Source organism: Salvelinus fontinalis, chromosome 31, assembly GCF_029448725.1.
Source record: "Salvelinus fontinalis isolate EN_2023a chromosome 31, ASM2944872v1, whole genome shotgun sequence".
In the NCBI taxonomy this organism is placed as follows: Eukaryota; Metazoa; Chordata; class Actinopteri; order Salmoniformes; family Salmonidae; genus Salvelinus; species Salvelinus fontinalis.
The window spans coordinates 9,575,889-9,589,413 of NC_074695.1; the positions used below are offsets into that span (position 1 = coordinate 9,575,889).

The 13,525-nt window shown below is 48.1% G+C and overlaps 1 protein-coding gene across 1 annotated transcript in view; it reads left to right on the forward strand.

The window, feature by feature from the left end:
* The window catches only part of LOC129829503 (sodium-dependent neutral amino acid transporter SLC6A17-like), a 56,024-nt gene that overhangs the window by 9,302 nt on the left and 33,197 nt on the right, over positions 1–13,525 (forward strand). Inside the window, exons 2-3 of the mRNA XM_055891219.1 lie at positions 2,868–3,279; positions 10,494–10,651. Coding sequence (XP_055747194.1) covers positions 2,982–3,279; positions 10,494–10,651 — 456 coding nt within the window. The 5' untranslated portion in view covers positions 2,868–2,981. The remainder of the gene's footprint in view (positions 1–2,867; positions 3,280–10,493; positions 10,652–13,525) is intronic.

Here is a 13,525-nt window from a genome sequence, read left to right on the forward strand (position 1 = left end):
GCAACAGTGAAATCTCAGTAAACAACACTGGAATCTCAATAAGCAATACACTGAAATCTCAATAAGCAACACTGACATCTCAATAAACAATACTGGACTCTTAATAAGCAACACTGGAATCTCAAATCTATAAAAGCACACTAAAATCTGTGGAACAAGTCTCAACTTTTCAAAACTCAGTATTGTATTTAAAATGTATGGATTGGTTTACGTTTATAAACTAATCTGTCTCTGGTGACGCCGGCTTCACTATTTTATTTCCCGTTCCTTTGCTCTCTTTGTGCGGGGTATCCGACGACGATTTATGCCTGTCTCTTTTATTCCAATACCGATTTGCAGCTGCATCTGAGTCAGTGTGGTGTATTAGCAGTGGTTATATGCATCAAAATCCTTGAGAATATTGTAAGATGTAAAATAATGTAACGGTCAGTCCGTGTCTTTATGGGACTACTCACTGTCTGTATAGCTTAATCTCAGCTGACTGACCAGCAGACAGTACATGGTGGACTGTTCTTCCTGAAGCACGACAAAAGGAAAACATGAAATTCAGTTTATACATGATATTCTCACCACTATATTACATTTACATTACATTTAAGTCATTTAGCAGACGCTCTTATCCAGAGCGACTTACAAGTACATACATTCATACTTTTTTTGTACTGGCCCCCCGTGGGAATCGAACCCACAACCCTGGCGTTGCAAGCGCCATGCTCTACCAACTGAGCCACACGGATGCCATTTGGGACAAAGCCTTGATTTATCTCTAATATCTATTCTCTGGAAGAGGTCAAGAGGTGTTGAGTACTGAGTGTGTGAGAACCAAGGGATGAGCCATGTTTCATTGAATACTGACTGAGTCCACTGAGTAGTATGTGAAAGCAGCATGTCGTGACTGCAGGAGATTGTTCTAGCTAAGGAATGTGATGTTGCGTGCAGACAGAGTGCAGTTGGACTGGTCTCTGGGTGGCCACCTCTGTAAGCACCCCCTCCCTGCTGCACACCATGTTTAATTATATCCTCTAGCTGGTCTCTTGACCCTCACAGCTTCAGTGGCCTCAGTTTAGATCAAACAGACCTGTCTGTCGTCCGACAGGTGATGTCTTTAGAGCCAGTCTCTGAAACAGCTCAGAAGGTTTACCTCAAAGTCTGATAATATGACTTTCAAGATATATGCCCCAAGCTGAGGTCTTATCTCTTGGCTTAGTTGTTGCTTGGCGTTTTAACCGTTGACGTCCTTGTCGTCCCATTATTGGCTGTTTCATGTAAATGTCAAGTATTTCATGTCAATTTAAAGTATTTAAGCCCATTCAAACATTGTGTGGCTTCGACTGTGTTAGCCTGCTGAGTAAAGCCTAGGCATTAGCCCGAGGAGCTAACACACGTTTTCAGGTCTCAGACAAGCTTCACAGCTCCACCTCTGTTGCACTTGGGACTGCCTGTCTGCTGTCTGCTGTTGTGGTGCCAGAACTCCTTCTGCTGTCAGTTGTTGGGGTGCCATAACTGTCTGCCGTGGTGCCAGAACTGTCTTCCCTGGTGCCAGAACTGTCTGCCCTGGTGCCAGAACTGTCTGCCCTGGTGCCAGAACTGTCTGCCGCGGTGCCAGAACTGTCTGCCGCAGTGCCAGAACTATCTGCCGTGGTGCTAGAACTCAGGACCAAATCTTGCGTGCGCTGGTCCTCTACTCAGTCTACTTAGCACAGGCTTTCTCCATCAGCTGTTGGGCTAAACCAACAGTCCTCTGAGGAAGAAAAGTGAAGGACCCTGGCTGGCTGGCTGGCTGGCTGGCTGACCAGCACCCACCCACCCAGCCAGCCAGCCAGCAACCAGCCAGCCAGCACCCAGCACCCAGCCGGCCAGCCAGCAACCAGCCAGCCAGCCAGCCAGCACCCAGCCAGTCAGCCAGCCAGCCAGCCAGCCAGCACAGAGCCAGCCAGCCAGCCAGCCAGCCAGCCAGCACCCAGCCAGCCAGGCAGCCAGCCAGCCAGCACAGATCCAGCCAGCCAGCCAGCCAGCACCCAGCCAGCCAGGCAGCCAGGCAGCGTTACAATAAATTACACACGGAGTTGAACTCAGCCGATTTCCAGTCAGATTTTCTATGCAAATGGCCTTATAATGATAGATCCTGGACAATACAGCTCATTCAACTAGAAGTAGAACTGCTCAGCTGCCTTTTCATTTGGGCAACTGGGATTTTTTTCCAAAGCTGGTACAGGAGAGGAACTGCAGGCGCTGGAATGGCTGTTGTAGTCGAGCTGAATGGTATTAATAGACAGCTTGGTCACACAAAATATTCAAACCTAAACTGTAGCGGTAACTCTAGACATGGACACACCTCCACATTTTTTCTAAATAATATATGACGTGCACAAATTAGATTTGTTTTCTTTGTTTACTTGTACACAATATTCTCAAGGCCAGTAATCACACAAACAGACCCCCACATTGGCTGCAACTCATGTGATCAGTAATGTCACCCATGTGACTCAGCTTTAAATGGATTTCAAATTTTATTGTGGTTTGTAATACAATGTTCCACTGATACACAGAAATGGTGGCCAACAGAAATAACATATTTTCACTTTGGTCTTGTTGATAATACAGTTTTATTCAGCCAGAAGAGGACTGGCCACCCCTCATAGCCTGGTTCCCCTCTAGGTTTCTTCCTATGTTTTGGCCTTTCTAGGGAGTTTTTCCTAGCCACCGTGCTTCTACACCTGCATTGCTTGCTGTTTGGGGCTTTAGGCTGGGTTTCTGTACAGCACTTTGAGATATCAGCTGATGTACGAAGGGCTATATAAATAAATTTGATTTGATTTTGATTTGATTTTGATTCAGTAACCATCTCTTAACCTTTCTCTTCACAGATTCTGGACAAAGCAAAGCGTATCCCAACCGTCTCCTTCTTCACATCTCTGTGGATTCGACCCTCTGAACATCTCTGACCCTAGCCGTCAGACTCCTACCACCCAACCGTCACCATGCTTAAGAACAGCAAGGTGACCCTGGGACTCCCTCACAGTGATCCAGTCACTGAGTCAGTGGCGGACCTCCTGACCCTGGCTGAGCCCCTGGACTATAAGAGCAGCCGGATGAGTATGGGTCTCAGCCCCGGGGCCCAGCCGGCCATGGGCAAGGGCCTGCTACCTTCTCCAGGGGACGAGGAGGGGAGGCCGGCCTGGAACAGCAAGCTGCAGTATATCCTGGCCCAGGTTGGCTTTTCTGTAGGCCTGGGCAACGTCTGGAGGTTCCCTTACCTGTGTCAGAAGAATGGAGGAGGTGGGTACTGGAGATTCTGGGTAATGTAGTCTCTGGTGGGGAATAATGGGGAGAACCCAGTGTTTCTTTATTTGACCTAAGTGAACTGTGTTATAAGGATGATGATGATGATGATGATGATGATGATGATGATGATGACGTTCACAATCAGGGTTCAGACATAGGAAAAGATGTCCCTCCAACCCTCCAGCTCTTATGGCTGATATTGGGTGACAGGACCCAATTTAGCAGGTGGAAAATATGCTTCTATCATGACTTAATGTGATGTGGATCACATGTTGCCATAGGATCAGCCTCTCAGGACATCTACACAGTGGAGAGCAGGTGGCAATGACAGCGTAAGAGGTTCCTGTTTCTATCATGTTAAAAATTAGTCGTTATCAGTATCGCCCGTCAGTAGGCCTAATAACCAACTGCCAATTTATTGTTTAAATTGAACCTTTATTTAACTAGGCAAGTCAGTTTAGAACAAATTATTATTTTACAATGACAGCCTACCAGGGAACAGTGGGTTAACTGCCTTGTTCAGGGGCAGAATGACAGATTTTTACCTTGTCAACTCGATCCAGTAAACTTTCGGTTATTGGCCCAACGTGCTAACCAGTAGGCTACCTGCCACCCCTACACTCTAACCACTAGGCTACCTGCCACCCCTACACTCTAACCACTAGGCTACCTGCCGCCGCTACACTCTAACCATTAGGCTACCTGCCGCCCCTACACTCTAACCATTAGGCTACCTGCCGCCCCTACACTCTAACCATTAGGCTACCTGCCGCCCCTACACTCTAACCACTAGGCTACCTGCCGCTCTAACCACTAGGCTACCTGCCGCCCCTACACTCTAACCACTAGGCTACCTGCCGCTCTAACCACTAGGCTACCTGCCGCCCCTACATTCTAACCACTAGGCTACCTGCCGCCCCTACACTCTAACCACTAGGCTACCTGCCGCCCCTACACTCTAACCACTAGGCTACCTGCCGCCCCTACACTCTAACCACTAGGCTACCTGCCGCCCCTACACTCTAACCACTAGGCTACCTGCCGCTCTAACCACTAGGCTACCTGCCGCCCCTACACTCTAACCACTAGGCTACCTGCCGCTCTAACCACTAGGCTACCTGCCGCCCCTACACTCTAACCACTAGGCTACCTGCCGCCCCTACACTCTAACCACTAGGCTACCTGCCGCCCCTACACTCTAACCACTAGGCTACCTGCCGCTCTAACCACTAGGCTACCTGCCGCCCCTACACTCTAACCACTAGGCTGCCTGCCGCTCTAACCACTAGGCTACCTGCCGCCCCTACACTCTAACCACTAGACTACCTGCCGCCCCTACACTCTAACCACTAGGCTACCTGCCGCCCCTTGACTACCTGTTAGTTCCCTTCAGTTGGTGTAGCCTACATAATCATTCCATTTAATAACATTGTTTATTTTACATGAATTTGCTTCCTCTGTAAACGCCGTCATGGGTGTGAGGCTGTCGCTGAAGCTCATTAGTAACAGTTGATAATATAAAAATAAATGGATAATTCCATCACTACGGAGTGGGGGTGCAGACCATGCCGTAACAGTTTGAACCGGAATGATGGCGCAATACTTGGCTGTGACATCACACAGTTCCATGGTTAGTGCAGGCAGTAGACGAGGATATAGCCTACTATTGTACACTATTATACCCCCTATTATAATTCTATGTACACTGATCTTCCAACATTACCATGGGTTGAAGAACTGAATGTGCCAATTTTCAGAATGAATCAAACCATCGTTTTCTTTCTTTCGTGCATGAAGGCTCTCCAAACCAGTTTTTTTTTAATGATTCATAAATACTTTCCTAAACCTGAACAATCTACAAGATCAGAGTACTTTTTGATCACCTGTTGGTACTGAACAGAAGATGAATATTCATATATTTAGCTTTTTGTCATCGATCCCTACATAATATTCTGAACCCGTTCTCTTGATATATTCAAATGAGTCTGTCGACAAAATTACAACTTAAAGGTACACCGTATTTGAAGGGATGTCTTGAGATGGGGCGGCAGGTAGCCTAGTGGTTAGAGCGTGTATGAACTAATGCCATCACTGCTGTACTGCCCTAGGCTATACTAGTACTATAGAACCTAGTATACCCTATTACTATAGTACCCTAGTATACCCTAGTATTATAGTACCCTAGTATACCCTATTACTATAGTACCCTAGTATACCCTAGTACTATAGTACCCTAGTATACCCTATTACTATAGTACCCTAGTATACCCTAGTACTATAGTACCCTAGTATACCCTAGTACTATAGTACCCTAGTATACCCTAGTACTATAGTACCCTAGTATACCCTATTACTATAGTACCATAGTATACCCTAGTATTATAGTACCCTAGTATACCCTAGTACCCTAGTACCCTAGTATACCCTAGTATTATAGTACCCTAGTATACCCTATTACTATAGTACCATAGTATACCCTAGTACTATAGTACCCTAGTATACCCTAGTAGTATAGTACCCTAGTATACTCTATTACTATAGTACCATAGTATACCCTAGTATTATAGTACCCTAGTATACCCTAGTACTATAGTACCCTAGTATACCCTAGTATTATAGTACCACAGTATACCCTAGTACTATAGTACCCTAGTATACCCTAGTACTATAGTACCCTAGTATACCCTAGTATTATAGTACCACAGTATACCCTAGTACTATAGTACCATAGTATACCCTAGTATTATAGTACCCTAGTAAACCCTAGTACTATATTACCATAGTATACCCTATTACTATAGTACCCTAGTATACCCTTGTATTATAGTCCCCTGGTATACTCTATTGCTATAGTACCCTTGTATATCCTATTACTATAGTACCCTAGTATACCCTAGCATTATAGTACCCTTGTATACCCTAGTATTATAGTACCCTAGTATACCCTATTACTATAGTACCCTAGTATACCCTATTACTATAGTACCCTAGTATACCCTAGTACTATAGTACCCTGGTATACCCTATTAAAATAGTACCCTAGTATACCCTAGTACTATAGTACCCTAGTATTCCCTATTATTATAGTACCCTATTATACCCTAGTACTATAGTACCCTAGTATACCCTATTACTATAGTACCCTAGTATACCCTATTACTATAGTACCCTAGTATACCCTAGTATTATAGTACCCCAGTATACCCTAGTATTATAGTACCCTAGTATACCATATTACTATAGTACCCTGGTATACCCTATTACTATAGTACCCTAGTATACCCATACCTATAGTACCCTAGTATACCCATAGTAGTACCATAGTACTACCCTCCACTGGGATACTGTCCTAGACTATACTAGTAATGTAGTACCATAGTACTACCCTCCACTGGGATACTGTCCTAGACTATACTAGTAATGTAGTACCATAGTACCACCTTCCACTGGGATACTGTCCTAGACTATACTAGTAATGTAGTACCATAGTATTACCCTCCACTGGGATACTGTCCTAGACTATACTAGTAATGTAGTACCATAGTATTACCCTCCACTGGGATACTGTCCTAGACTATACTAGTAATGTAGTACCATAGTATTACCCTCCACTGGGATACTGTCCTAGACTATACTAGTAATGTAGTACCATAGTACTACCCTCCACTGGGATACTGTCCTAGACTATACTAGTAATGTAGTACCATAGTACTACCCTCCACTGGGATACTGTCCTAGACTATACTAGTAATGTAGTACCATAGTACTACCTAGACTATACTAGTAATGTAGTACCATAGTATTACCCTCAACTGGGATACTGTCCTAGACTATACTAGTAATGTAGTACCATAGTACTACCCTCCACTGGGATACTGTCCTAGACTATACTAGTAATGTAGTACCATAGTACTACCCTCCACTGGGATACTGTCCTAGACTATACTAGTAATGTAGTACCATAGTACTACCTAGACTATACTAGTAATGTAGTACCATAGTACTACCCTCAACTGGGATACTGTCCTAGACTATACTAGTAATGTAGTACCATAGTATTACCCTCCACTGGGATACTGTCCTAGACTATACTAGTAATGTAGTACCATAGTATTACCCTCCACTGGGATACTGTCCTAGACTATACTAGTAATGTAGTACCATAGTATTACCCTCCACTGGGATACTGTCCTAGACTATACTAGTAATGTAGTACCATAGTATTACCCTCCACTGGGATACTGTCCTAGACTATACTAGTAATGTAGTACCATAGTATTACCCTCCACTGGGATACTGTCCTAGACTATACTAGTAATGTAGTACCATAGTATTACCCTCCACTGGGATACTGTCCTAGACTATACTAGTAATGTAGTACCATAGTACTACCCTCCACTGGGATACTGTCCTAGACTATACTAGTAATGTAGTACCATAGTACTACCCTCCACTGGGATACTGTCCTAGACTATACTAGTAATGTAGTACCATAGTATTACCCTCCACTGGGATACTGTCCTAGACTATACTAGTAATGTAGTACCATAGTATTACCCTCCACTGGGATACTGTCCTAGACTATACTAGTAATGCAGTACCATAGTATTACCCTCCACTGGGATACTGTCCTAGACTATACTAGTAATGTAGTACCATAGTACCACCTTCCACTGGGATACTGTCCTAGACTATACTAGTAATGTAGTACCATAGTACTACCCTCCACTGGGATACTGTCCTAGACTATACTAGTAATGCAGTACCATAGTACTACCCTCCACTGGGATACTGTCCTAGACTATACTAGTAATGTAGTACCATAGTATTACCCTCCACTGGGATACTGTCCTAGACTATACTAGTAATGTAGTACCATAGTACTACCCTCCACTGGGATACTGTCCTACTCTGAACACTGCACTGTATCAGCTCTGTGAACAGATACTCAGTCATAATTGAGTGCATTGGGCATTCTGCAATAAACTGCACTAGGCATTCGGGGAATGAGAGCTACATTGGCTTAAATGCCGCAGATGTATTTTCTCTGTAATGTGACAGTGACACTATTTGCTTGGAGGACAATGAAGCAGTCATACTATGGTACCATGCATCAACAGCCTACTCATTCTCAGGATAATGAAGTAGTCATGGAGGGCCCCACAGTTCTCAACCATCCTTGATGAAGTAGTCATGGAGGGCCCCACAGTTCTCAGCCATCCCTGACGAAGGAGTCATGGAGCCCCCCCCCAGTTCTCAACCATCCCTGATGAAGTAGTCATGGAGGGCCCCCCAGTTCTCAACCATCCTTGATGAAGGAGTCATGGAGCCCCCCCCCCCCCAGTTCTCAACCATCCCTAATGAAGGAGTCATGGAGCCCCCCCCCCCCCCCCCCCAGTTCTCAACCATCCCTGATGAAGGAGTCATGGAGCCCCCCCCCCCCCCCCCCCCCCCCCCCCCAGTTCCTAACCCTCCCTGATGATGGAGTCATGGAGCCCCCCCCCACACAGTTCTCAACCCTCCCTGATGAAGGGTTAATGGAGCCTTCCCCCCAGTTCTCAACCATACCTGATGAAAGAGTCATGGAGCCCTCCCCACCCCCCCCAGTTCTCAACCCTCCCTGATAAAGGAGTCATGGAGCCCCCCCACACAGTTCTCAACCCTCCCTGATGAAGGAGTCATGGAGCCCCCCCCCCCCCCCCCCCCCCCCCCCCCCCCAGTTCTCAAACCTCCCTGATAAAGGAGTCATGGAGCCCCCCCCCCCCCCTGTTCTCTACCCTCCCTGATGAAGGAGTCATGGAGCCCCCCCACACAGTTCTCAACCCTCCCTGATGAAGGAGTCATGGAGCCCCCCTCCAGTTCTCAACCCTCCCTGATGAAGGAGTCATGGAGTCCACCCCCCCCCCCTCCAGTTCTCAACCCTCCCTGATGAAGGAGTCATGGAGCCCCCCCCCCCCCAGTTCTCAACCCTCCCTGATGATGGAGTCATGGAGCCCCCCCCCCTCCAGTTCTCAACCCTCCCTGATGAAGGAGTCATGGAGCCCCCCCCCTGTTCTCAACCCTCCCTGATGAAGGAGTCATGGAGCCCCCCCCACACAGTTCTCAACCCTCCCTGATGGAGTCATGGAGCCCCCATCCAGTTCTCAACCCTCCCTGATGAAGGAGTCATGGAGCCCCCCCCCCCCCCCCAGTTCTCAACCCTCCCTGATGAAGGAGTCATGGAGTCATGGAGTCATGTGTGTGTGTGTGTGTGTGTGTGTGTGTGTGTGTTCTATCCGGCTGAAATCCTCTGTCACCATTGTCTTCTCTCTCAACTGGACTTGTTGTTTGTGAGTGACGTTGATGCATGATGATGCTCTGTGTGCACAGTGGAGCTAAAAGAGGAAGAGTTTTAGTGGAAGACGGAGAGAGACAGGAGGTGGTGAGGCTGCAGGAGTTAGATTTTTTTGTTTAACCTTTATTTAACTAGGCAAGTCAGTTAAGAACAAATTCTTATTTACAATGACAGCCTACCCCAGCCAAACACTAACCCAGATGACGCTGTGCCAGATGTGCACCACCCTATGGGACTCCCAATCACACCCAGTTGTGATACAGCCTGGAATCAAACCAGGGTCTGTAGTGACATCTCCAGCACTGAGATGCAGTGCCTTAGACCACTACGCCACATGGGAGACCAATAATAGAGGACATGAAAAAGTAGTCTGGCTTTGTTTGGTTGGCTTGAGACATTTCTGAGCTGGCCTTTTCCTTCCATCCATAAGGCTGTTTCAAGTTAGACCTTTACTGATTGTAATTGACTCTCTCTCTCTCTCTCTATCTCTCTTTACCTCTCTCTCTCTCTCTCTCTCTCTCTCTCTCTCTCTTTACCTCTCTCTCTCTCTCTCTCTCTATCTCTCTCTCTCTCTCTCTCTCTTTACCTCTCTCTCTACCTCTCTCTCTTTCTCTCTCTCTCTATATCTCTCTTTACCTCTCTCTCTCTCTACCTCTCTCTCTCTCTCTCCCTCTCTCTCTCTCTCTCTACCTCTCTCTCTCTCTCTACCTCTCTCTCTCTCTCTCTACCTCTCTCTCTGTCTCTCTCTCTCTCTCTTTCTCTGTCTCTCTCTGCCTCTCTCTCTCTCTCTCTCTCTCTCTCTCTCTCTCTCTCTCTCTCTCTCTCTCTCTCTCTCTCTCTCTCTCCATCCCTCCCTCCTCCCCTCCTCTCTCAGGTGCGTACCTGGTCCCTTACTTTATCCTCCTCATTCTCATTGGTATCCCTCTGTTCTTTCTGGAGCTGGCGGTGGGCCAGAGGATCCGGCGTGGGAGCATTGGAGTGTGGAACTATGTTTACCCTCAGCTAGGAGGCATCGGTGTCTCCAGTCTAATGGTGAGATGCACACACACACACAGAGACACACACACACACACACACACACAGAGACACACACACACACACACACACACACACACACACACACACACACACACACACACACACACACACACACACACACACACACAGAGACACACACACACACACACACAGATAGATAGACACACACACACACACACACACACACACACACACACACACAGAGACACACACACACACACAGATAGATAGACACACACACACTCACTCAAGTTCCTTGGTGTCCTTATCACTAAGGAATCAACACGGTAAACACACACACCCACACAGTTGTGAAGAGGGCATGACATCGCCTCTTCCCCCTTATGAGACTGAAAAGGATTTGGCACGGGCCCTCAGATCCTCAAAAAGTTCTACAGCTGCACCATTGAGAGCATATTGACTGGCTGCATCACCGCTTGGTACGGCGATTGCAAGGCACCTGACCGTAAGGCGCTACACTCTATACCAGGCGGTGTCAAAGGAATGCCCCAAAAATTGTCAAAGACTCCAGCCACCCAAGCCAGACTGTTCTCTCTGCTACCGCACGGCAAGTGGTACCAGTGCACCAAGTCTGGAAGCAGCTACTACTGTGGGAAGGTCTTCTGTGGGAAGCCGCTAATGTGGGAAGGCCTTCTGTGGGAAGCCACTAATGTGGGAAGGCCTCTGAGGGAAGCTGCTTCTGTGGGAAGGCCTCTGAGGGAAGCTGCTACTGTGGGAAGGCCTCTGAGGGAAGCTGCTACTGTGTATTGGATATACGTCTTAGAATGAAGCATTGTATTGGACATACATTCTAAGTAGTATGCTGTACTGTGGCTATTGGATGTTGCAGTCAGTGCAAGAGGCCTAATAGCAATATGCAGCCCTGAGGCAGAGGCAGTGAGGGCTGAGACAGAGGCAGTGAGGGCTGAGCCAGAGGCAGTGAGGGCTGAGCCAGAGGCAGTGAGGGTTGAGACAGAGGCAGTGAGGGCTGAGTCAGAGGCAGTGAGGGCTGAGGCAGAGGCAGTGAGGGCTGAGGCAGAGGCAGTGAGGGCTGAGGCAGAGGCAGTGAGGGCTGAGCCAGAGGCAGTGAGGGCTGAGGCAGAGGCAGTGAGGGCTGAGCCAGAGGCAGTGAGGGCTGAGCCAGAGGCAGTGAGGGCTGAGCCAGAGGCAGTGAGGGCTGAGGCAGAGGCAGTGAGGGCTGAGACAGAGGCAGTGAGGGCTGAGCCAGAGGCAGTGAGGGCTGAGCCAGAGGCAGTGAGGGCTGAGGCAGAGGCAGTGAGGGCTGAGCCAGAGGCAGTGAGGGCAGAGGCAGTGAGGGCTGAGGCAGAGGCAGTGAGGGCTGAGACAGAGGCAGTGAGGGCTGAGGCAGAGGCAGTGAGGGCTGAGGCAGAGGCAGTGAGGGTTGAGCCAGGGGCAGTGAGGGCTGAGGCAGAGGCAGTGAGGGCTGAGGCAGAGGCAGTGAGGGCTGAGCCAGAGGCAGTGAGGGCTGAGCCAGAGGCAGTGAGGGCTGAGCCAGAGGCAGTGAGGGGTGAGACAGAGGCAGTGAGGGCTGAGGCAGAGGCAGTGTGGGCTGAGGCAGAGGCAGTGTGGGCTGAGGCAGAGGCAGTGAGGGCTGAGGCAGAGGCAGTGAGGGCTGAGCCAGAGGCAGTGAGGGCTGAGCCAGAGGCAGTGAGGGCTGAGACAGAGGCCGTGAGGGCTGAGACAGAGGCCGTGAGGGCTGAGGCAGAGGCCGTGAGGGCTGAGCCAGAGGCAGTGAGGGCTGAGACAGAGGCAGTGAGGGCTGAGACAGAGGCAGTGAGGGCTGAGACAGAGGCCGTGAGGGCTGAGACAGAGGCCGTGAGGGCTGAGGCAGGCTGGATGTAACACTAGGAGCTCAGCTCTGCCCAGAAGCTATAAATACGACCACTGACGACCAGCTAGAACACTGCTGGAAGAACACACTTCTATTATTCATAGACACTTCAGCTGTGGGCTACACGAGTGTCTGAGCAGAGAACACAGGAGAAGCGGTCCTGTTCGTATAGCCTACAGAATGTGAACTGAGTTGCCTTGTTTAGCTTTGTGTGTTGTGTGTTGTGTTGTCTAGGAAAGCCGTGTGTTTGTGTAACTAGACAACACCACCCTTTTGGTTGATGGAAGCTCTGAAATGATATAGGTTTCCCACAACATAGCAAATTAACAATATAAATACACCTGAATACACAAAAAATACACTGCTCAAAAAAATGAAGGGAACACTAAAATAACACATCCTAGATCTGAATGAATGAACTATTCTTATTAAATACTTTTTTCTTTACATAGTTGAATGTGCTGACAACAAAATCACACAAAAAATGATCAATGTAAATCAAATGTATCAACCCATGGAGGTCTGGATTTGGAGTCACACTCAAAATTAAAGTGGAAAACCACACTACAGGCTGATCCTTAAAACAAGTCAAAATGAGGCTCAGTAGTGTGTGTGGCCTCCACGTGCCTGTATGACCTCCCTACAGCGCGGTCTCCTGAGGGATCTCCTCCCAGACCTGGACTAAAGCATCCGCCAACTCCTGGACAGACTGTGGTGCAACGTGGCGTTGGTGGATGGAGCGAGACATGATGTCCCAGATGTGCTCAATAGGATTTAGGTCTGGGGAACGGGCGGGCCAGTCCATAGCATCAATGCCTTCCTCTTGCAGGAACTGCTGACACACTCCAGCCACATGAGGTCTAGCATTGTCTTGCATTAGGAGGGACCCAGGGCCAACCGCACCAGCATATGATCTCACAAGGGGTCTGAGGATCTCATCTCGGTACCTAATGGCAGTCAGGCTACCTCTGGCAAGCCCATGGAGGGCTGTGCGGCCCCCCAAAGAAATGCCACCC